Source organism: Boeremia exigua (genome assembly GCF_020726555.1).
Source record: "Boeremia exigua strain MPI-SDFR-AT-0100 chromosome Unknown C7974scaffold_8, whole genome shotgun sequence".
NCBI classification, from domain to species: domain Eukaryota; kingdom Fungi; phylum Ascomycota; class Dothideomycetes; order Pleosporales; family Didymellaceae; genus Boeremia; species Boeremia exigua.
Window position 1 is genome coordinate 741,062 of NW_025763525.1, and position 21,622 is coordinate 762,683.

Genomic DNA, 21,622 nt, shown 5'->3' on the forward strand with positions numbered 1-21,622 from the left:
GCACATATACGAGCACAGGTTCGAGCAAGAGCTCTGCTGCTGCTGCTGCGGTAGAGTACATAGTACGGCACGGCACGGCACATAGTCCGGCCCTCCGCCCCGTCCTGCGCCCTCTACCATCCGTCCTCTGGCCTCCGTCCTCCGCCCTCCGCCCTCCGCGCAGGCATGCCATGCACGCAGACATGCACGCGTATCCCCACACACCGCGTCTGATTCTATACAATACTAGCCGAAATGTGCAGCACCCCCGTTCTAGTACACAACGCGGGGCGCCCTGCTACCAGAAAGCCTCCTGCTATGACATCTTCGGTGAAGGCGCCAGACACCTTCCAAGTATCTGCCGAGGGGCAAGCCTCTTCTTGTTTCCACCCAGCCTCAGGTTGACAACGTTTGTGATGATGTTGTAGTTGTTTTGTGGCGTCTGTGGCTGGCTGTCTGGGTAGCTAGCTAGTATAGTAGTACCGTGGGTACCTATGTATATATAGAGAAGTCTGGTTTTTCTATATCTTATAGGTACCCTACACTGCTATTGTACACAGAGTCTAGGCCTCCCCTACATGCTACACACGCATCTTATAGCTGTCTAGCCAGTTGGGGTGCGTAGATATCTGAGCTTGCACCCGTGACAGCATACTGTGCCAGTGTAGGGGGTGGTCCGCACACGTCGACATACCCCGATGACTGTGAAGACGGCTCTCATCCAAGAGGAATAAACAAGGAGGTACGCGCTAGGCCTTTGTAATACACGCTAAAGAAACAAAGTATGATACATGATATGATACACATACACATCCCCAAGCTTGGCGCCGTTTGCACGCCAGCCCAAAGAGCCCACGCTGCCTCAACCCACCCCGCCAGCAGCCTGTCCCATTCACCAGCCCAGCCCACCCCGCCTCACGCCGGACTCTCATCAAACCGCAGCACCCCCTCCCCCGGCACCCCCCCAAACCACCCCACCCGATCCTTAACATAAACCTCCAAACTCGGCTTCAACTTCGTTTCCGCAAGGTTAAAATCATCCACAGTCCCGAGCCTCAGAATACTACACCCCGGCACCTTCTCCGCGACGCGGTACATCAGCGTGCCGCAGGTATCGCAGAAATAATTCGTCATGAGCGCGCCCGAGGCCGTGGTCGCGCGCTGCGCGTACGTCTTGAGATTGGACTGGCCGCGCAGGTGGGAAAGGTGGGTGTCCGCGACGATCAGGCCTGTGGTGAAGAGTGAGGCGGTGAGTTTGCGGCAGTCCGGGCACGAGCAGAGGAAGGATTGGATGAAGCCCGGGCCGGAGGTGGGCTGGGTGTGTTAGTGACGGGGGCGTGGGTGGATTAAAGGGGGGGGGGGGGGGGGGGGGGGCGCACGAAGGAGAGTTGCACGGCGCCGCAGTAGCAGGTCGCGGTTGCTTCTTCATCATTGGACCAGCCGTCTGTTGCGACGCCGGCGCGGGGGATGTAGGGCTTGGATTTGTCCGAGTCGCGGACGCACGCGGCGGCTGTCTGGGGGGTAGCTTGCTCAGACATGTTGTGTGGATATGAGGGGGTTTCTAGGTGCCTTCGAGAGCTCTCCGTGGGCGGCCTGATATATGCCAGCTATCTGGTGTGTATGCTTGTCTTCCGTCTCGTCCGTACTCTACGCAGGCCTCTGGTTCGACCGCGCGTCGCGGACCAAATTTGTTGCTTAGTGATCACGAAGAAGGTTATTAATATTGCCTTTCCCAGTGAACATGGATCAAAGAACGGAGGGTCGGGGCTACGATCCTGAAGCTTGCTGTGTTTTGGATAGGAGGGTGTTAGCTCGCGGGCCTTCTCAGTCGACGTCTGCTTAGGTAAACTTTTTGCACACATCTCTCCTGCACACCGTCTTTCTGCACGCTACTCAAGGCGTCGCTAGTTAAGGCGTCAGATTGGGTTTATGAAACCCACTGATGTCACCCCGCCCCTGACGTGTACTTGCTGTGTGCAATGTGGACGTGTGCAAAAACAGATGAGTGCAAAAATGATTTCAGCGCAGGAGAACACCAAAAACCTCTCGTCTCAGGCATTCTTTGGGTCGGGACGCGGATAGCGATACTAGGGCCGCGATGGTCCAGCTGCGGCTAATAGATCTACCGCATTAGGAAGCGGCCATCGAACCACGCGCCTAAATAATCTACCAACAATAAGGTTGAGTGTGTACATGGCAGTCAATATAACCCGCAGGTGTTACTTCAAACGCAGAAACCACACCGACGAACTTAGCGAGCCGCACCGAACCCACTAGACCCAATGGCTGCCTCGAGACCCCGCATACTGTTCTTCAACCCTGTCCGCCACGCACGACAGGCATACGAAGCACTCCAGAAAGTAGCTTCCACAGAAGTGGTTTCAAGCTCTTCGCGCCAGGAGTTCTTCGCGGATGTTCGAACGAAGTACACAGATATCCAGGCGATCTACCGGACGTCTGCAAGCGGAGCCGTACGTTAGCAGACGTAAGCCCCAGCTCTTGCTGATTGAACGTAGGTGGCCGGGAACTTTGACAAGGAATTGATTGACCATCTCCCGCCGTCGCTGAAGTTCATCTGCCACAATGGCGCCGGGTACGACCAGATCGACGTCGAGGCTTGTGCCGCCCGCAACATCACTGTCACATATGCGCCAGACCCCGTCACCAACGCCACCGCCGACTTGACTCTCTTCCTCCTCCTCGGCGCCCTGCGCCAACTGAACCCCTCTCTCCGCAGCTTACGAGAAGGGAACTTCAAGAAAGGCATCGACTTCGGCCACGACCCACAAGGAAAGACTCTCGGTATCCTCGGTATGGGCCGCATCGGGCGTGCCGTCAAACTCAGAGCAGACCCATTTGGCCTGAAGGCCATCTACCACAACCGGACTCCGCTATCCGACAAACAGGCGTCAGGCGCTGCGTATGTCTCCTTCGACGAGCTCCTCGCGCACAGCGACATCATCTCCGTGCACGTCCCGCTGTCCTCCAAAACGCGACATCTGATTGGCGAGGCCGAGATCGCGAAGATGAAGAAAGGTGTCGTGATTGTGAATACCGCGCGCGGCGCGATCATTGACGAGGCAGCGATGGCAAAGGCGTTGGATGATGGGCATATCGCGGCTGTGGGCCTGGATGTGTATGAGAAGGAACCACTTGTTGCCGAGCGGCTTGTCAAGAACGAGCGCGCGTTGCTGGTACCGCATCTGGGTACGCATACGGTGGAGACATTGGCGCAGATGGAGGCTCATGCGATGGAGAATGCGAGAAGGGGTGTGTTTGGGGAAGATCTGCTGAGTGTGGTTCCTGAGCACTTGGCTCGCCGATAGATCTAACGAAATACGAATACTTCGAAGTTGTTCCTTAAGTCGTCGGGTCGATGTCGTACTTTGACCGAACATGAGGACGGCTTCGCTTCTGATACAGTTGCAAGTCAGAAGAGACGTAGCTGATATCTTGTGTGCTGGTACGTCGCTGAGTTGTAAGAGAAGTGCAAGACTCTACAGTTCTACACCAATCTGATGCGCATGATAGCTCATGTCAGCCATGAGACAAAACGTGTACGATCATCTGCGGTCCTCGACCAGATCCAGAAGAGGGCCCCAAGCAGCTCCATCGAAGACGTCATAGAATGTGGACGGTCCAAAACCTGGAGTGGGTACGTATGGTGCGTTCATCGCGATGTTCTGTGGGTTGATTTCAAGTGCGTAGTTATTTGCATTGTAGATTGTCTGTTCAGGATGGACCAGAGATCCATATAAGTTCCCTCCTCCCTGCGAGGACAGCACGTCTCCACCTGTGAACTGATCATTGCTTTGGTATGCACCAGCACGTGGGTCAAAATGCTGGTTAGAATCATACAGACCATGGCCCGAGGTTGTCATCAGTGGATTATCGGGAACAGACGTCGCTGACGAAGTATGCGACGGCTGCGCCGTATATCGTGGAAACTTGCTTCTCTGCTGCATGTTACCAGCAGATGCGTTATTCTCTCTTTGCCTCTTTTCGCCTCGTGCGTTTTCTTGGTCGGTCGATCGTGAGTGTCTGGATTCGGCTAGGTCACCTCTAGCAGAAACGGTTTCGGGTGTCTCTGGATTCTGGATATTGTCTAGGAGCATTGACAAGACCTCGTGACAGTTTTGAGCCATTTGCCATCTTTTTGCCATGACCTTAAGGATCTTGAGCGAAGTGGTGATGTCACTGTCGATGTCAGTTTACTCCTAGACGCAAATTATGACAGCAGGATGTGACAACTTACTTGACGGCATTGATAGTGCTCTGAAGCTTCAGCTGGCAGGTGAATGCCATGACCAGACCGCTCATCCAAACACTATGTATCGATCCTGGCCAGAACAGTTTACCCCCAGAGATCATGTGTGTATCGAGTGTTCGGATTATCGATCTTGCTGCCCCAATGCAAATCTGTGCAGCGTAACGGAACTCCGCAGATTCCGGGTCGAGAGAAAGCAAGGGTCGGTTGACAAGGAGTAACAGTTGCTGGCGCGCGACCCAGAAAAAGACGTCCTGATTGAGAGAGGCTGGCTGCACTTGATCTCCGACTGTGGGGCCAGGCAAGGGCTGCGATAGATCATTGCCCCAAGCATCAATATCGGCTTTGAGAAAAAGAATGTTTTGCCGACTGGCCAAGCGGACATGTATGGATTTGTGGAACGTTTCCATCATGCGTCCTATCAATTTCGAGTATCTTACAAACTGTGCTTGTGCGACCTGATTTTCTTGGCGTAGCTGTGACGTTCCGTTTCGGTTATTCACCGGCCAGGCAGGGGATCGTTCCTGGTCGTCTGGTTGCACTGAACGTTCTCTTTGACTGTTTTCGGGGCTAGTCGGCCCGTGCCGTGGTGAAGCATATTGTCGACTCGGGTGATTTGCTGGTAAATGCAACACTGTCTCTTCTGGAGAGGTACCTTCGTCTGCTTCATTGGCAGTTCGCACTGGCTGGTGGAGGTCAATGTCTCCTGGCGCACAAACGTCGAAGTCTGAGTCTTGAATGCCAAGAGGGTGGCCCAACGTTTGGCTCACATAACGATCCAAGCAATACGCGCTCCAAAACATACGCTTCCTCATATCGTGGTCACTCGAAGTCAAATGGGTGTATCGAACTGGACATCGGTGGAGACCTGATTTGAACATGGATCTTAGGACTAACCCTCCCACGCTTGAGGCTGCGCGCACGTCCATAATTGCGACGAAGTATAACTCTGCAGCAAGTAGTGCTTGTATAGAGGCCAGGTCGCATTTGAGTGATACTGTGCTGAGGGCAAGCATTAGTTGTTCCTCGGACTGGAATTGTGACGCTCCCAATGAAGGGAGATCGGGTCTGTCGAGCTTGGCAATGCTGAACAGACTTTGAAAGATGATCGCGGTACTCAGCGACTTGGGTTTTCTGGGCTGACCTGCTGCATATGCATCTTCCAAGTCGCCTAGACAGGTCGGACCATGTAGGAAAGGAAGTAAAGGATGCCATGTTCGAAAGTACGTGATCAAGAGCTCTTTAGCAACCGCATGATCTGGAAGCGTCCCGAGATCTTCGAGATTGCTCCGGCGCCGGGATTCACGTTCAGGTTGAGTTGGTGTTGTTTCTGCAGCCGCCCTTCTCGCGTTCAGCCAGTCCTGGCTCGGTTGCGTCTCGGATCCGATGATGCAATCCTCAGGCGAGGGTAGGCTGGCAAAATTGGCACTTGTATGGGCGTCATTTGTCGTTCTTTGGCGCTGATATGTAGTTGCAGCAGCTTGAGAAAATGCACGCCTAACGGTATTGATGAAAAAGACGCCAGATGAGCTGCCTACAAACAGACTCTCGCCATTCGGTCGCGCTCGCAGAGTGCCAATCTCGTTGGGCGTGGGCATTGGTAGCTTGGTGCACTTCCAATGCTGGATGATACCATAACCTGACACTGAGATCTGTCGCGATCAGCGCAAGCCGGTCTCGAGTCGTCAGTTGCTTGGGGCTGGGGTTGTGGCGAAGGCTGGTTATCGGTACCCCCGCAAAATTTCAATCTAGCGCTCTTTCCCCCGGTAAAACTATCTGCCGCACCTCAGGAGGCACAAAGCGCACTTCACGACATAGTTAACAACATACTTAAACTCGGCTCCATGTTTGAGAGCAGCCACCGAGATGCCAGAGAGGAGAAGTAGAATCAGCACAGCGTGTGTAGCATGCCGTGCGAGGAAGCATCGAGTATGTTCCCACATCCTAAATATCGGTTTTCATTCACTGAGGCAGACATATGTAGTGTAGTGGAGGGAAGTAAGAGAACGACTCCGTAATGAACTCAGGTTCTGATCTTAGTAGGCCTCGATGTGATCAGTGCAATTCAAATGACCTCCCATGCGAATGGCCCACGCAACAAAAGCGGTACGATGATCTAGCCCTCCTTCATTTGAATAGGTCTAATTTTGAAGGGGCCCACCGAAACAATACATCCATAATCTAGAAGCGCGTCTAATGCAAACTGAGAACGTTCTTCTTGCACTACTCTCCGAGATCTCTATCGAACAACTCGAGGCAAGCTTTCAGCAAACACCACTGTCAGGCACTCATAACCCAGGGCTTTCAGAACATCAAACAGAGCTCAACCCTGTAAGCCTATCAATGTCTCGGAAGGAGGCATCAACTTGGACCCATTTCCCTTTAGATTCTCCGGAAAATGTTCGACGTTGGTGGCAACACAAAGCGTCTCTAATCTCAAGATCGTTGGCCACAAGCAGTGTTGGAGACAAAAGCCCGATGCTTGTTGAAGGAAACTCACCGGATATGATACCATCTACCGGACTATATCTGATTCCCGAGGCTGAAACCGATATTGGACCAACAGTCCCCTTCGTCTCGGACAGTGGACCTCAGTCTTTCGAAGTCGGAGCCTCATATGCCAATACATCAAATCTGACATTCATGACGGGAAACGAGAATGGAATGGATTACACTGGAAGATTTGAACACAACATAGGCGGGCCTCAGGGAAACACAAGCCAGCCAACCGCCAGTACTGAGGGCGTCTTGAGGCTATCAGAGGAGTTCAAGCAAGACTTTATCTGGTAGATGAACAAACGCTGTCTAAAGTTGAACACATGCGGATGAGTCTAGTATAAAAGGTGGTGTTGGCAGTTAGCTAAAACGAATAGCTAATGTTCACACTCCGATCTCTTTCTACTGATCCATTACTCTTGTTAGTCATGAATCCTCCCCGGGCATTTCATCGCAGCCTTCTGATTTCATCAAGGAGAAGAAGTATGCAACACCACAACATCACATATTGAGCTGTTCGACGAAAGAACGTGGATTTAGAATAGAACATGTGTGAATCCTGTTTGGAGACGAAGCTAAGATATTTATGTCGCACTGCACTGAGCAACCCAACAGCTAACATTTGCAGCGATGACATTCCACACAAAGTCATGTTCAAAGACGTGAGACTTAGTGTTACTAGCATCGCTGTAGGTAAGCTTTTTGTATGCACTGGAGACCCATGAGAGCAATCGAGAGCATCTGCTAGCTCAACCCAGACAAAACGCGAGCGGTACCATGATTCGAGTGCCAAGTGTGTCGCCAGGATCCAAGTCTCTGACAGGCTATCTTGTACGCCATCTCGATACGACAGTGCCTCTCACCACAGGGACAGAGCACGTGAATCTTTTCTTACGAATGGATGTCTGTGAACAGCCACTCATATCGTGCGACCATAGGGCGCACGGATGTCGATGCGGTTTCGACTTCGACTGGGCGCTAGCAGGTAACAGGTATTTTTACTGTACTTCGAGCGTGGCGTGACCACGTGGCTCTTGACACTAGGCGAGCCTCTATGGGTCTAGGAATAGAGTTTGTGTATACGGAACCCGGGCAGGCAGCTTATTTCGAGAAGCACGTCTGTGTCTGGAACTGGGACGTCAAGTCTTGGGAGGAAGGTGACGTGATTCGGTTTATTTCGGGCAGAAGAATTGCTCCGTCAGGTCTCAATTTCCCCTTTTGCTTTCTGCAGGCTGTCACTGCGTGTAGGATAGAGTTGGGAGCGCGAGTCAGCGCCTTGTCGCTCTTCCGTGATCGTCGCACGGAATGACCAATGCGGCCATTCTGGGTGTGCAGATGTTCGTGGCGAGCGGGAATAGCGGTACAGTGACAGGAATGACTTCAATGAACGCGGAGACTTCAAGGCCTCGGGCATAGTAGGGAGCGCTTCGATGTCGGTGTCGGCAGGGAGACCTGGAGAATACATCCTCGAGGCCTGCGAGTTGCGTCCGGTGGTGAAGTGTCCCATCTCGATGTCGTCGTAGTATGAAGCGCGGATCATGTCTGTGGTATCTGCAGACGGGCGGAGCTCGTGGCGAGTGGGTTCGATGACGGCGTGAGGTGCTGGAGAGTGGTCGATGTGGACATCCCGCTGGACTTGCACGCCGCCATGCTCATCGACGGAGATCTCTGCATGAGATTCCGAAAGATATCCCTTTGTGCTATGCATGCCGCTGCTTTTGGAAAACAGGCTTGAGACTGTCTCCACCAGTATTGACGGCTTGGTGGATTGGGTTTTGGAAGCCTGCTTCTTTTGTGCGGAATCCTCCGATTGTTTGGCGCTCGAGGTGAGTTTGTCGTGGAAGAAATGCCGGAAGAAGACTTTGAGAGAGGGTGCATTGGCGCAGAAGCAACCCACATGCAGCTCCAGCAGCGTGACAAGGAACAGTTCCCAGGTGACCCATGTGACGTCGTAGGTCGCGAAGTAAATCTGCCAGCTATAGTATGCACGTATAGCACCCAAAGCACCCACACCGTACCCGATAGCGAAGATACCAAACAAGGCCATCTTCTGGCGCACAGGGATACGAAGTTTCCAGTATAGAAAGGTCGGCAGAAGGGCAGTGAAGAAGTCTTGAACCATAGAGATGATGCTCGCAGCGAAAACGTCCGCCCCTTCGTTAAAGCAGTGATACTTGTATCCGTTGAGTATTTTAGTGGAGTTGGTTTGATCCCAAAACGCCGAGATCGGTCGGCATCCAAAGATGGGCACAAGTGTGAAGGCAATGCTGGATGAAGCAATGAAGCCGATCGTGATCCATGTAGCATATCGAAAGCCGTTGGAGACGACCCGAGAGGACAGGCGGCGGAAGAACAACAGGATGGATATCTTGACCAGACCAGATGCAACGCAGAAGACGCATAGAATGCTGAGGACATATTTGCGTGCGATTACCACTTTTTCTGGGTTCTTGAAGACGCCTATATCCCATATGTGTTGTCTGAAGCCGCTTTCAACTGCTGCTCTATGTTAGTTGGTCAATAACAGTGCATTCTTGGACGTACCTAGAGGAATCACAAACGTAGCCGCTATTGTGGGTATCTGGAGAATGTCAGCACAAGGTTAGCTACATATGCTGCAGAACTCACCGTGCCAGCTGTCACCAGCCAATCGTCCCAGCCAGGGTTGCGTTGATGAAAGATCCTGACCCATAGACGCGCCATCAACATGACAAAAGTCAAAGGACCACATATGCAAGCGACAAGAAATACCGTGTTAGGCCTGTACTCTGGGTTGACAGTGTTCGGTAATGGCCACTTCAAAATCTCCTCGATCGGAGCATGGATTCCTCCCGGCATCGTGCTTAGGTTAATTTCTGGCGTAGTAGTGCTTGTATTCAAAGGAACAGCATTTGCAACAGATGTCGAGGTTGTTCAAGCTGGGGGATGCCTGCCAATAAAGCGCCCTAAAGTCTGCCTACAGCGTGCGGGCTTTGAGAACGCGAGCGATGTCCAAACACCATTCTGGCAAAAGTAAACCGGGTTTCAGCCAATACGAGCAGGGGTTCTCTCCGAAGCCTGCAACTGCGCCTTCGCAGCTGTCCATGCGTCCGACACGGTACCGATCCTACGGTGTCACGAGCCGTGTCGTTGCAACACAATCCGCCGCCTAAGACTACACGCTATACAAAGTAGGTAATCGAAGGTCTTTGCACATAAACCGTCATGCATATGCAGGGGCATTGCTTAGCGACTGAGTTCACGCCGCTGCGGGTCACTCAACGTAGCGTAACGGTGCGACGTCAAGGCTGGCCCAGTACGAGGACGACATGAGTATCTGCAGGCAGAGGAAGCTTTTCGTCAATTAGCTCTTGGATCCTGTAGGCGTGATGTGGATAGGTACCTAGATACCCAGGTAGGTGCATATCCAATGTTGATTGCTAGGTATCATCGACAACACCCTTGCTTGCAAAGATGTCCCGTCAAGCGCACGGCAAGGCCCTTTGGCATCATCATCGGTGGATGCTTGCTTTTGTGACAGTCTCGAGTCCAGGTGTCATTGCTGCAATAGTTGACGTTTCGGGGACAATGCCACGAGGTTAACAGCGGAGGCTTGCCCAATATAGTTTGGCGCGAAACAAACTCGGAACCTTAAGTTGTGGGTGAAGATCAACCCATACCTTCTACTTATGCGTTTGCGCACCAGCAGCTCAAGAGTCACGTTGTCTGCTACCAAGATGTGGTTGGTTCGATCTTGAAGCTCAGCTGGATTGAGCGCTTTGGTAGGTCATAGAAGCAAAAGACCCAGGTATCATCCCGTCCTCTAACAAGCATAGGTAATGCGCAGCTATGGCACAGCAAAGTTGAAGTATCCGAAAGATTGTTTTGTCTAGGCGCAGCATGGGTATGATGTAGGAAGCCTGCCGTAGGCTAATAACGAATGTAGGATTCGGGACTAGACACAACCGCCCGCCCGCCTTGGCAAGAGCAACACGCCACCGGCCTCCGCAGCTCTACACCAGCTTTCGGATGGTATGCGTACTTACATCACTATGTACCGACATTAGACCGTCATGCTCATCTCAAATGTGTGCTGATAATCGGTCGTCTGTCCATGCTCGGCGCGCTTATCGGGTACTTGGGTAAGGGTCGTCCTATGCGAGGGAGACGTTGGCGCCCGTGGCTGTTCAGTCACTCCAGCGACGGGCTCAATAAGGTAGCCCCGACATATTCAGTTGCACGAACTTCCGATAAAACGACTGTTGTCGCTACGAATGACAGGCCCTAAGTGCCGTTGTGCTCGGCTTGTCCCGCCATGCGAAAAGCAATTGCACTCGAGACGCTTCTGTGCCTCAAACGGTTTTGCGACAGACAATCAAGCAATTCACACGGGATATTATCGGTACATACCTGTAGATGATATTTGTCACTATATACATACCCCACAAGCGTACATATCAGCAAGTTCAGGAGACGTCCAGAAAGACGCCTGCCGATGATGTCTCACAAACGAAGAGTTCCAGTCTACCGGATACAACCGAAGAGTGACCGCCAACCCATTACGGCCTCGTGCATGCGAGATCATGCAGCGTCTGCAGCATCACACAGATGAACTGGGATACCGTGGGCCCAGTTGCTGTCACATTACAGTAGCGGCATTGATTTTGACACTTCCGAGGATGATACGATTCACTTAGTAAATGTCAACGAAAAGCCTTGGGCTGGAGGAGACCCGGCACCGTATCTTTTCAGTGAGCACGTATAGTAGACGGGATGAGATAGCTTCAGCCGTTCATTTCGTCGTACCGTTGAGAAGCATAGATTGGCGGAGTGCAGGTAGCACAAGATGAGATCTGGGTAATTAGCACAGTTGTCGTCGGATCTCCTCGTGTCACATTGGTATGCAATGAGATGGCAAGATCTTCAATGAAGATCGGCAGGAAGCTAATTAACGTGTTACATATCTATCGTCAAGTCGCTTTTCGAAGCCTCATGCGTTAGCAATGCTCACTAGGGATGCGAGCCGCGATTGCAACAAGCAATTCTCAACTCGATCTAGAGCGGTGCAGGTCACCGACCGTTGTACGGCGGTTGATGTTGACGCAGGTCATCGTCGAAAGAAGATGAGCAGTCATCTCATCTTCGAGTCCAGGACGCGAGGGGCCTGACGAAGCAAATGGGCCTTCGCTTCCCGTTTCCTCGAGCGGCGTGTTTCTCTAGGGTTCAGATAACGAATTTTTTAACCTGCCTGTGTGAGTTTCCTTGTTTGCAGCGAATAGAGAAAACTGGCGTTAGAGCTTTACTGAATCTTGTGACATTCTGGAGTTCCAACTTTTGCTGTCAGTCGGTGGGTGGACCTTAACCTCATAGATGATCGAAGAACTGCTGATATATTCAATATCAACAGGTGAGCAAGAGCAGACCCGACAATTTGCACCTACTAGCTTGGAAGATACCAGCTTGGCGCGGAGTCTAAGACTCCCTCGTCCTGTCGCTTGCATGTACGGCGTCCAAGGTCCAGTCTTACCTCAGCACTACCTGACTTTACGAAGCGCCACCCGACCTCACAAAATGCAGTTCATCCTCACGAAGTGCAACGTGTGATTTTAAGGCCCCCGCTGCAACTACGCTCCCAGCAGAGAATTTGGACGGACAATTCATCTTTGCTACCGCTTCCTTTCGCACCTGTTATCCATTTGCGTCGAGTATGTCTTCAACAGCGTTCGAGCAGACATTTCAGCACGCTGTGCAACCTGGCCCTGAACGGCTTTTGGCCGGGGTAGCGCTTGCTGCGGCGTCTCTCAAGGAAGGTGAGGACCAAGCCTGGATCGTATCCTTAGCATATGCCCTTGAATCTCGCAACTCTGTACACCCAGTTTGAGAGATGGCAGCCCCAAAAAAGGTCTGGGACCGTTCTCTCCACAATGGCTGACAATCGGTGCAGATGTACCAGACTACCTTGCAGCATATGGCACTCTGAAGACCACGCCTTCACCCGCAGTGACCACCAAGACAGTCATGTGGCTAGCATCATGTTCCAAATTGGCAACCACTGTCGCAGCGCTACAGTGTGTCGAGCGCGGACTCTTCTCACTGGACTCCACAGCTGATATCGAGCGCCTTATGCCCGAATGGGCGAGCCTTGAAGTGCTGTCTTTCGACGGAGATGGCAAGCCCATCCTGACCCCAACAAAGGAAAAGATTACCCTGAGACGTCTTCTGAATCACACGAGTGGCCTCGCCTACGACATTTTTCCTCCACTACTACAGTGGCGTCAGTCGCGCGGAGAGACGTCACAGTTCATGCGCTCTCCAATAACAGAGTGTGCCGTACAGCCCCTCATTTTCGAGCCTGGCTCAGCATTCGCGTATGGTACTGGTCTTGATGTAGCCGGATTAATGGTTGCCCGTGCAAACAACAGCAGCTTCGAGTCGTATCTGCGGCTAAACATCTTTGATGTGCTCGGAATGCACGATACTTCGTTCCACATTTCACACAACGATATCGGAGAACGACTAATGCCTTTGTCATCCCGACCCTCGCCCGATGGACCGCTCGAAGAGATGGATCCGACAGTGTCAACGATGAAGCAACCAGTGAATGCGAAAGATGACTTCGGCGGGTCGGGGTTGTTCGGTACGGCTGAGGATTACCTCAAATTGCTGAAGTCGATTCTGCGTGACGACGGCAAACTCCTCACGAGTCAGAGCGTTGATCTCATGTTTCAGTCCTCATTGTCGCCGCAAACCAAGGCCTCTTTACACAACAATCTCTCCATCCCGGACCTGGCGAAGGTCGTGATACCAGGTGAGCCTGTGATTGGCAGTCCGGGGGCTGGCGATTGGAACCACGGGCTTGGTGGTCTGATAGGTCTCCACGAAAGCAGCGATGGGTTTGAGTCGCGATGGATGCAGTGGGTGGGAGGCCCGAATCTAAAGTGGTGGATTGACAGGAAAGGGGGGACCTGTGGGTTCTATGCCACGCAGCTGCTACCCCCAGGCGAGAACAAGTCAGTCCACTTACAGAAAATATTCCAGAAGGAGGTAATGAGCAGGCTCAAGTCGTGAGTCCATCGTTCTTTTTTTCCTCTTGAATGGACTACCGCAATCTAGCAAGTATACTGTGTAAATACCTTGAAAATGCTCCACTCTCTTCAAACATTCACTCCCAACATCTAACGCTCGACCTTGCGTCATATGAATGAGACAAAAGTATTTCAGACTCGCTTACTCATCGCTTGAGCGCGATGACATCATCAAGAATCGTATTCCCGGCCCGAAGCCGAAATCCCATCCACGCTGACCGCCAATGACGAGTGCAGGGCTTCTCACCGTCAACTTAGGCATGTCGGCACTGGCAGTCTAGGTTCGGCGGGGCAACGGGTACACTTGACAATCTTGTTGTTGGGTGCACGCTTGGTCGCAAACAAACAAAATTTGCAACGCCGACACAAACCGCAGCCAACAGCAATGATATCTATAGATATCTATGGCCGCACAGATGTGCATAAGAGCTATAGCTTTGCAAGCGGTTACAACTACTGTGTAGGACGTAAGCTTTGCGAAGTACCATAGCTGCATACCGACAAGCAATACACTACGGCACGCCGGTGCACGTTAGTTTCAACGCATCCACCGATCAGCGACGTCAGCGCCCGCAGAATTGGTTGCGGTTGTTCATTTACTTGCGATCTGCAAATTCTCAGCAGCTGCAACACCAGCGTAAAGAGCCAGCCTCGCAGTCACTATGCAGGAATCAGATTTACTGATCCTGCGCAATGAGGCGGACGCATCGCCCGACCGCTTCGCACATTGGGACCCCAATCGCCAGTTCCGTCGCGAGTACTACGAACGTCATGGCCGTGACCCAACTTACGACGAAATTGTGCGCAACGCTGAAGCAAATGGCCGTTCACCGGTTGAAGAGCCGATCCAGGGCGCAACGGAGGTTCACGAGGAGCCATTGGCATCGCCGCTGAGCAGGAAGGTCGAGGAGGAGGAAGCGCCGCTGTCGCGCCAAACAACGTCGTCATCCACCAGCTCTAGCAGCTCGCGCAGCACTGCGCCCGGCGCGCGCCTCGAGGAAATCCGCACCGCGCGTTCAACAGCTACGCGCCCGCGCGGCTACACCGACTCTACGCAGCAGTCCAGCGGTACCATCCTCCAGCGCCACCCCACTGAACGCCACCCCGTCGCCCTCACGCGTATCGAGACCCACCGCAGCCAGCATGCAGGCACTGTGGGCGCCGCGCCGACCCCCTCGCGCCTATCCCGGACCCTCTCTCGCCGCAAGACAGAGCGCCCGCTGCCCAGCCTGGGCGCTGGGAAGCCGTTCCCGCCATCGCTGCCCGACCGCGAAGAGTACGTGGTCGAGTTCGATGGTCATGATGATCCGCTGCATGCTCAGAATTGGCCGACCAAGAAGAAGCTCATTATGGCCGTCATGCTAGCGTTTGATGCGCTAAGTGCAAGTATGGGCTCGTCCATCTTCTCCAGCGCAACGGGTGTCGTTGCTGCTCAGTTTGGCGTGGGCAGGGAAGTGGGCACGCTGGGTACTAGTCTGTTTGTGTTTGGATACGCTTTTGGGTGAGTGCACGGCGAGACGGAAACTACGAAAATCAGTGCTGACCCTAACAAAACAGCCCCTTGATGTGGGCACCTATCTCTGAGTTGTACGGCCGCCGGCCGCCGCTCGTCATAGCTGCGTTCGGCTTCTCCATCTTCACCATTGCTGTCGCTGTCGCAAAAGACATCCAAACCATCATGATCTGCCGCTTCTTCGCTGGCTTGTGCGGCTCCTCGCCTCTCGCTATTGTCGCCGCCGTCTTCGCAGACATGTTCAGCAATGAAGTTCGTGGTTTGGCCGTTGCTGTCTTCAGTGCGACTGTTTTCATGGGTATGTAGCAATCGTCGACAATGTATATGGCTATCAAGAGTAGTCATGAGGGTATCTGAATATTGCTAACAAACACAGGACCGCTCATGGCGCCGTTCATTGGTGGCTTCATCACCGAGTCGTATCTCGGTTGGCGGTGGACCATGTACATCAGCTCGTTCATGGGCTTCCTGACATTTGTGGTGTTGCTTTTCTTCCTCGAGGAAACTTATGCGCCCGTAGTGCTCATCAACAAGGCCGCTGAGCTGAGGCGCCGGACGAAGAATTGGGGCATACATGCTAAGCAGGAAGAGATTGAAGTCGATTTTAAGGAGCTCATTATCAAGAACGTCAGCAGGCCGATGCGTATTCTCTTCACCGAGCCCATCGTACTGCTCATCACTATTTACATGTCCTTCATCTACGGCCTTTTGTACCTTTGTAAGCCCGATTCGTTCGACATCAGCAAACTCTCGCTAACTTCTCCAGTCTTGACGGCATACGCCCTCGTCTTCCAAGGCGTCTACGGCTGGTCCTCCGGCATATCGGGTCTCGCATACTTCGGTATGATTGCTGGCGAGCTTATCGCCTTTGTCGTCGTCGTCCTGACGAACCCGACCTACGTCAAGAAACTCAAAAATAATAACAACATCCCCGTCCCAGAATGGCGCCTGCCCATCAGCATGATTGGCGGTGTTCTCTTCTCTGGCGGTCTCTTCTGGTTTGGCTGGACCGGCTGGTCCGGTAACGTGCACTGGATCGTCCCCGTCCTCTCCGGTCTGTTCACCGGCTTTGGCATCTTCTCCATCTTTCTCTCGCTGCTCAACTACATTGTCGACGCCTACCTGATGTTCGCCGCCTCCGCGATCGCGGCCAACACCTTCATGCGATCTATCTTCGGCGGTATCTTCCCGCTCTTCGCGACACAAATGTTCGAAGGCATGGGCATTCAGTGGGCGTCAACTTTAATCGGGTGTGTAGCCGTGGTGCTGGCACCAATGCCGGTGTTCTTCTACGTGTATGGTAAGCGGATTCGGGCGAAGAGCAAGTTCGCGCCCGCGCCTGATATCGTGCAAGATAAAAAGAGAGATGAGGAGAGCGCGGGAAGCGAAGAGGGGAGCGTGGCTGGTGCAAGGGGGGAGCAGGAGAAGCATGGCGACAAGGAGGACTAGTATCGTGGACGCGTAGTCTTTGTTTATCTAGCAATAATTATGTACGCCCAAGGCCTCTGTGTCTGTCATGAGCCTGCAGTATTCTTCCAGTCACTATGCGCGGATATCAGAGTGATGGATAACTTGAATGTGGGACACTAGTTGTGTGCTGATGATTTGTGGTTACTTAGATACTTGACGATTGCTGCTCAGCTTTGTACACCATGTTGAGCGGCGAGAGCCGCATCAACAATAATCAACATCTTTCCCTTGACCGAAGCACCTGAAATAAGAAGTTTGTGTGCTTCCTTCGCCTGGCTCAATGGCAACAGTTTGAAGATTACCGGGTCCAGCTTTCCACTTCGAACTTTGTCCACAATCTCAAAAAACTCTGCGATCTCGGCCTTCTTGTAGAAATCGGTATCGAGGGACCCGAATGTTATGCGCGGCGGTTGGATTCGCTCTCCCACCATCTCTCGCGAAGACCTCGTCACCCCGCTGCCATCGGGAGCAATATTTCCCATAACACCAAAGATGATGACCTTACCAGTGTCGGCTTTTGTTGCTGCTAGGGATTGGTCCACGCTTTCCTTGCTGCTCACTCCGTCGTACGCAACATCCACACCCTCTCCGTTCGTCAGCCGACGCACCTGCTCCGCCAAGTCGGGAGCATTGCGGTCCACAGGCTCAATACCAAGCGACTTGACATAGTCGAACTTGCCCGGCGAACACGTCCCGATCATCCTGATACCCATATCAAACGCAGTCACAAGTTGGGCCATGGCAGTCCCCAGCCCGCCACTCGCAGCGCCAATCAGAATGCTCGATCCTGGCTTCAAGTCGACACCGCTGTGCTTCAGCAGGCTCCAAGAAGTCATATAGTTCAGCGGCAGCGCGCAGATTTTCAGCGGGTCATCATCGCGCTCGATGCGAATGACATCGATCCACGGTAGCACGATATGCGTTGCGTGCGCACCGAGGACGCACAGCGAAGTGACACGGTCTCCTAGCGCCAGCTTCGCGGATTCGGGGACTGCATCGCCCAGCCCCACGACCTCGCCCACGAGATCGTAGCCGGTGGTGAAGCCTGGCGTGTGCGCGCGCACGTCTGCAGGGTAGCCGCCAGCGCGCTGGATGTTGTCGGTGCCTGCGACGCCCGCGACGAGAATGCGGATGAGGACCTTGTCGCCAGAAAGCTCGGAGGAGGGGTCCCAGGACTCCCACTTGAGGACTTCGGGTGTACCGAATTTGGTGACGATCCAGCGGCCTGGCTGATCGGGGGTGGAGCTGGTGTTGGAGGTGGATAGTGTAGACGACATAGTAAGCTTGTAGTAGAAACTTGAAGTAGAGGCTTGTAGTGAATAAATGTGTTGGGGAGTTGATGAGATCAAGGGTGAGATGGTTGAGAGTCATCTTGGAGCAGATGTCAATAGTATTATATACTTTTTCAGTAGCACGGTGCTGTACAATGTGTGCGAAGGTAAGGCGACGAATGTGCAAAAAGTGTGCAAAAACGTGGACCATGTATGGAGAGCGCTATATCGTTTACTAGTTACTGCGAGTACTTGGTAGATTAGGTCGGAGTCCTCGGTGCGCGCAGTCAGACCGAACTAGGACCGCAACACAAGTGGAAGAACCAAACTATCCAATGATTATTAAGCAGTCATCCAGCTCTATCCAAGTAGCGGTAAGATCTATACCAAACGTAGACATGGGAGGTTTCAGCCGCATTCTTGGTATTGAGCTGCTACCAATCTCATCAGTCAAGAGTGCTATGGAAAAGCCATCTATTGTCGATACTGTATTTGAAATCGTGGGCTCATACTGTTCACGAATCATTTGCACCGAGACAGGATCAAAGCACCTTCGTGTGTTGCTCACGAACAATCGATTAATGAGGAAAATGCTTGCGTATTCCGACTTCTAATGTTATCTTAGTCAACACAATCTATTCTATGCTTTCAAGATTTCGTTTTCTATTGCTGACCCCAGCGATTCTGTAGTCCCGGACTGTCCGCCCATATCTGGCGTCATGATATGTGGCTCTTTCTTCGATAGGACAGTTTCAATCGCCTTCAGCATCCCTGCTGCGGCGTCGCTGAACCCGAAATGCTCAAGCATCATCTGCCCAGCCCAAATCATACCAATTGGGTTTGCTATTCCCTTGCCCGCGATATCAGGAGCGCTACCGTGCACAGGCTCGAATAGGCTAGGGAACTTGCCCTCCGGGTTGATGTTACCTGAAGGCGCGATGCCGATTGTGCCAGTGCAAGCAGGGCCAAGGTCGCTCAGGATGTCGCCGAATAGATTGCTTCCGACGAGAACGTCGAATTGCTCGGGGCGTAGGACGAACCAGGCGGTCAGGATGTCAATGTGGAACTTGTCGACCTTAACGTCTGCGTAGTCGCCCTCCTGTTGTAGTGCTTGTAGTCTCGCGTCCCAGTACGGCATTGTGATGCTGATGCCATTGCTCTTGGTCGCGCTGGTTAAGTGTTTCTTTGGCCGGCTTTTGGCGAGCTCAAGAGCGTACTTTAACACACGATCCACGCCGACTCGTGTCATTATGGTTTCCTGCACGACGACCTCCCGGTCTGTATCTTCGAAGATCTTGCCGCCGATGGAGCTGTATTCGCCTTCGGTGTTTTCCCGCACCACCCAGAAGTCGATGTCTCCTGGAGACTTATTGGCCAGTGGGCTTCGAACTCCGGGCATGAGTCGACACGGACGGAGGCTGATGTATTGGTCAAATTCGCGGCGGAATTTGAGGAGGCTCCCCCAGAGACTGACATGGTCTGGAACCTGGTCGGGCATGCCAACGGCGCCGAAATAGATGGCGTCAAAATCAGAGAGAATAGCTTTCCAGTCTTTGGGAAGCATGTCGCCATGTTTTGCATAGTAGTCACAACTTGAGAAATCGAAGTTGGTGAATTCAAGAGATAGATTGTACACGGACGCGGCTGCTTTGAGACAGCGCACGCCGAGCGGCATGACCTCCTGGCCGATGCCATCACCAGGGATCACAGCGATTTTGAGTGTGCGGGGAGCCATTATGCGGGTGTTGGGGTAGTTCGAGGAGATTATTGCACATAGCAAGCTCACCAGACTGCATACCTATATGACTTCGGCAGACGTGGACGATGCCCGGGGGAGGTTTACCCGCTGAATACTGGACAGGCACGAGACCGAAGCCTCTGCTGCGGAGTTTCTTTGTGCGCGACGATTTGTGGCCAGCTGGAGCAGATTGACATGTGGTCGTAATGACGAATTGTGGGAACGCGGCTAATATTTCAACCGCGGGGCGCGGAGTGCGGCTCAGGTTCAGCCGCATCTTTGCTGAGCCTAGCTTCCTCATCACAGTCAATCCTTTAGCCACGATTCATTTTCGGTTATTCTTGAGACCGCAGTACAGAATGATTACTTTGGTATGGAAGAGGATTGACACGTCGATGTGCAAATGTGGAGATCCTCATCATATAAAGCAAGGGTGTGTAGGACCTAGATTGAGTGGCTAGGTATAGACCTTCCATATCTACGCAACATACACCCCATACACCCCATACAAAGCAACAATATCGATACGAAATGGTCAATGTAGCAGTTCTCGGTGCCTCTGGCCAAATCGGTCAGCCACTTAGCCTTTTACTCAAATCTGTACGTGACATATCCCCATACAACTTGAATGTCATTCTTTGTGCTAAACTTTGGTGCGACAGAGTCGTTTAGTCACAGAGTTGAGATTATATGATGTTGTTCACTCAATAGGCGTTGCCACAGATCTGAACCATATCGACACACCCGCCAAGGTCAGCGGATACTTGCCCGCAGACAATGGCCTGGAGAAGACGTTGACCGGAGCTGAACTTATTATGATACCTGCCGGTTAGCTACTCATCACCATGACCACTCCCAAGAAGTAAAGCTGATTGACCTAGGCATTGCACGAAAACCGGGCATGACTCGTGATGGCAAGTTATCATTTCTGCAGGCATCATTACCAATCACTAATGCTGTCAAACAGACCTCTTTAAGACAAATGCCAGTGTCATTGCCGATCTTCTATCAGGCGTTGCCAAATACTGTCCTACAGCCTTCGTTTGCATCATAACCAATCCTGTGAACAGCACTGTACCAATCGCTGCCGAGGTACTAAAGAAGGCCGGCGTCTTCAATCCCCGCAAGCTCTTTGGCGTCACGACCCTTGACGTCGTTCGCGCATCCACCTTTGTCGCTCACGCGCTCGGCAAGGAGGACCCTCAGGAGTTCAAGGTCCCCGTTGTTGGCGGGCACTCTGGAGCGACTATTCTGCCGCTATTCAGCCAGAGTCAGCCTTCAGTGGAATTGACCAAAGAGCAATTGGATGCGATCACATATCGTAAGTATACCTGCTCTTTTGCCAGTGATCTCACGGATTCTCGCTGACTCAGATCGAAAGGTGTGCAATTCGGTGGCGATGAGATTGTGAAGTCGAAGGCCGGTGCTGGCTCTGCAACTACCTGCATGGCATACGCTGGTTTTCGGTAAGCATGGTCTCAAAAGACACGTATTACATTGTTGATAGAGCACTAACTATCAAATAGATTTGCACAAGCCATCATAAAAGCGTCAAAAGGTGAGACTGGAATCGTTGAAGCAGCGTATGTTTATCTCCCCGGTGTACCTGGAGGTGACGCAATTGCAAGGAATCTCAAAGTGGACTACTTTGCTGTGCCGCTCAAGTTTGATGCAGAAGGCGCGGTCGAAGCATACCCGGTCGGCAAGTTGTCAGCTTACGAAGAAGATTTGCTACAGACTGCGGTGGACGAGCTGAGGGGAAATATCGCCAAGGGTGAAGCACATGTCAAGGGAGCGCAGGCGTAGACATATGTTACAGACATG

At 52.5% G+C, this 21,622-nt stretch overlaps 10 protein-coding genes across 10 annotated transcripts; 5 read left to right on the top strand and 5 right to left on the bottom strand.

Annotated features, from left to right (window-relative positions):
* Positions 1–797: 797 nt before the first annotated feature.
* On the bottom strand, positions 798–1,788 carry C7974DRAFT_214321 (Mss4-like protein). The gene is made up of 2 exons (XM_046137037.1): positions 1,359–1,788; positions 798–1,293 (listed from the first exon to the last, which is right to left on the bottom strand). The coding sequence occupies exons 1-2, from the start codon at positions 1,515–1,517 to the stop codon at positions 895–897; spliced, it is 558 nt and encodes a 185-aa protein (XP_045995366.1). The 5' UTR covers positions 1,518–1,788; the 3' UTR covers positions 798–894.
* A 263-nt stretch (positions 1,789–2,051) lies between these two features.
* Positions 2,052–3,424, top strand: C7974DRAFT_214315 (D-isomer specific 2-hydroxyacid dehydrogenase). Its single transcript, XM_046137035.1, has 2 exons — positions 2,052–2,450; positions 2,496–3,424. Exons 1-2 carry the CDS (start codon positions 2,262–2,264, stop codon positions 3,303–3,305), a joined length of 999 nt encoding a protein of 332 aa, XP_045995367.1. The 5' UTR covers positions 2,052–2,261; the 3' UTR covers positions 3,306–3,424.
* C7974DRAFT_214318 (fungal-specific transcription factor domain-containing protein) lies at positions 3,424–5,956 on the bottom strand. Its single transcript, XM_046137036.1, has 2 exons — positions 4,235–5,956; positions 3,424–4,176 (listed from the first exon to the last, which is right to left on the bottom strand). The coding sequence occupies exons 1-2, from the start codon at positions 5,842–5,844 to the stop codon at positions 3,543–3,545; spliced, it is 2,244 nt and encodes a 747-aa protein (XP_045995368.1). The 5' UTR covers positions 5,845–5,956; the 3' UTR covers positions 3,424–3,542.
* Positions 5,957–6,071: 115 nt separating this feature from the next.
* C7974DRAFT_397475 (uncharacterized protein) lies at positions 6,072–7,147 on the top strand. Its single transcript, XM_046142196.1, has 4 exons — positions 6,072–6,175; positions 6,231–6,244; positions 6,290–6,352; positions 6,400–7,147. Exons 1-4 carry the CDS (start codon positions 6,113–6,115, stop codon positions 7,034–7,036), a joined length of 777 nt encoding a protein of 258 aa, XP_045995369.1. The 5' UTR covers positions 6,072–6,112; the 3' UTR covers positions 7,037–7,147.
* Positions 7,148–7,852: 705 nt separating this feature from the next.
* On the bottom strand, positions 7,853–9,899 carry C7974DRAFT_214334 (uncharacterized protein). Its single transcript, XM_046137038.1, has 3 exons — positions 9,371–9,899; positions 9,287–9,323; positions 7,853–9,241 (listed from the first exon to the last, which is right to left on the bottom strand). Exons 1-3 carry the CDS (start codon positions 9,578–9,580, stop codon positions 7,941–7,943), a joined length of 1,548 nt encoding a protein of 515 aa, XP_045995370.1. The 5' UTR covers positions 9,581–9,899; the 3' UTR covers positions 7,853–7,940.
* A 2,426-nt stretch (positions 9,900–12,325) lies between these two features.
* On the top strand, positions 12,326–13,927 carry C7974DRAFT_214339 (putative transesterase). The gene is made up of 2 exons (XM_046137039.1): positions 12,326–12,531; positions 12,666–13,927. Exons 1-2 carry the CDS (start codon positions 12,429–12,431, stop codon positions 13,787–13,789), a joined length of 1,227 nt encoding a protein of 408 aa, XP_045995371.1. The 5' UTR covers positions 12,326–12,428; the 3' UTR covers positions 13,790–13,927.
* Positions 13,928–14,382: 455 nt separating this feature from the next.
* On the top strand, positions 14,383–16,862 carry C7974DRAFT_214376 (major facilitator superfamily domain-containing protein). Its single transcript, XM_046137040.1, has 4 exons — positions 14,383–15,307; positions 15,364–15,617; positions 15,696–16,037; positions 16,086–16,862. The coding sequence occupies exons 1-4, from the start codon at positions 14,469–14,471 to the stop codon at positions 16,766–16,768; spliced, it is 2,118 nt and encodes a 705-aa protein (XP_045995372.1). The 5' UTR covers positions 14,383–14,468; the 3' UTR covers positions 16,769–16,862.
* Positions 16,863–16,956: 94 nt separating this feature from the next.
* On the bottom strand, positions 16,957–18,066 carry C7974DRAFT_314551 (uncharacterized protein; the record flags this gene model as incomplete). The annotated part of the gene is made up of 2 exons (XM_046138463.1): positions 16,957–17,463; positions 17,782–18,066. 2 exons carry the CDS (start codon positions 18,064–18,066, stop codon positions 16,957–16,959), a joined length of 792 nt encoding a protein of 263 aa, XP_045995373.1.
* Positions 18,067–18,700: 634 nt separating this feature from the next.
* On the bottom strand, positions 18,701–19,971 carry C7974DRAFT_425735 (uncharacterized protein; the record flags this gene model as incomplete). The annotated part of the gene is made up of 1 exon (XM_046144490.1): positions 18,701–19,971. Exon 1 carries the CDS (start codon positions 19,793–19,795, stop codon positions 18,701–18,703), a length of 1,095 nt encoding a protein of 364 aa, XP_045995374.1. The 5' UTR covers positions 19,796–19,971.
* Positions 19,972–20,116: 145 nt separating this feature from the next.
* Positions 20,117–21,604, top strand: C7974DRAFT_362102 (malate dehydrogenase; the record flags this gene model as incomplete). The annotated part of the gene is made up of 6 exons (XM_046139728.1): positions 20,117–20,398; positions 20,461–20,626; positions 20,680–20,706; positions 20,766–21,119; positions 21,180–21,264; positions 21,325–21,604. The coding sequence occupies exons 1-6, from the start codon at positions 20,330–20,332 to the stop codon at positions 21,602–21,604; spliced, it is 981 nt and encodes a 326-aa protein (XP_045995375.1). The 5' UTR covers positions 20,117–20,329.
* Positions 21,605–21,622: the final 18 nt, after the last annotated feature.

Coding starts and splice junctions, on each gene's coding strand:
- C7974DRAFT_214321 (XM_046137037.1), bottom strand. CDS start 1,517: ATGTCTGAGCAAGCTACCCCCCAGACAGCCGCCGCGTGCGTCCGCGAC. Junction 1,294..1,358: donor GCGCCGTGCAACTCTCCTTC/GTGCGCCCCCCC, acceptor TAACACACCCAG/CCCACCTCCGGCCCGGGCTT.
- C7974DRAFT_214315 (XM_046137035.1), top strand. CDS start 2,262: ATGGCTGCCTCGAGACCCCGCATACTGTTCTTCAACCCTGTCCGCCAC. Junction 2,451..2,495: donor GGACGTCTGCAAGCGGAGCC/GTACGTTAGCAG, acceptor GATTGAACGTAG/GTGGCCGGGAACTTTGACAA.
- C7974DRAFT_214318 (XM_046137036.1), bottom strand. CDS start 5,844: ATGCCCACGCCCAACGAGATTGGCACTCTGCGAGCGCGACCGAATGGC. Junction 4,177..4,234: donor AGCACTATCAATGCCGTCAA/GTAAGTTGTCAC, acceptor TGACATCGACAG/TGACATCACCACTTCGCTCA.
- C7974DRAFT_397475 (XM_046142196.1), top strand. CDS start 6,113: ATGCCAGAGAGGAGAAGTAGAATCAGCACAGCGTGTGTAGCATGCCGT. Junction 6,353..6,399: donor TGGCCCACGCAACAAAAGCG/GTACGATGATCT, acceptor CTAATTTTGAAG/GGGCCCACCGAAACAATACA.
- C7974DRAFT_214334 (XM_046137038.1), bottom strand. CDS start 9,580: ATGCCGGGAGGAATCCATGCTCCGATCGAGGAGATTTTGAAGTGGCCA. Junction 9,324..9,370: donor GGCTGGTGACAGCTGGCACG/GTGAGTTCTGCA, acceptor GACATTCTCCAG/ATACCCACAATAGCGGCTAC. Junction 9,242..9,286: donor TACGTTTGTGATTCCTCTAG/GTACGTCCAAGA, acceptor AACATAGAGCAG/CAGTTGAAAGCGGCTTCAGA.
- C7974DRAFT_214339 (XM_046137039.1), top strand. CDS start 12,429: ATGTCTTCAACAGCGTTCGAGCAGACATTTCAGCACGCTGTGCAACCT. Junction 12,532..12,665: donor TGCGGCGTCTCTCAAGGAAG/GTGAGGACCAAG, acceptor CAATCGGTGCAG/ATGTACCAGACTACCTTGCA.
- C7974DRAFT_214376 (XM_046137040.1), top strand. CDS start 14,469: ATGCAGGAATCAGATTTACTGATCCTGCGCAATGAGGCGGACGCATCG. Junction 15,308..15,363: donor GTGTTTGGATACGCTTTTGG/GTGAGTGCACGG, acceptor CTAACAAAACAG/CCCCTTGATGTGGGCACCTA. Junction 16,038..16,085: donor CTACGGCCTTTTGTACCTTT/GTAAGCCCGATT, acceptor TAACTTCTCCAG/TCTTGACGGCATACGCCCTC.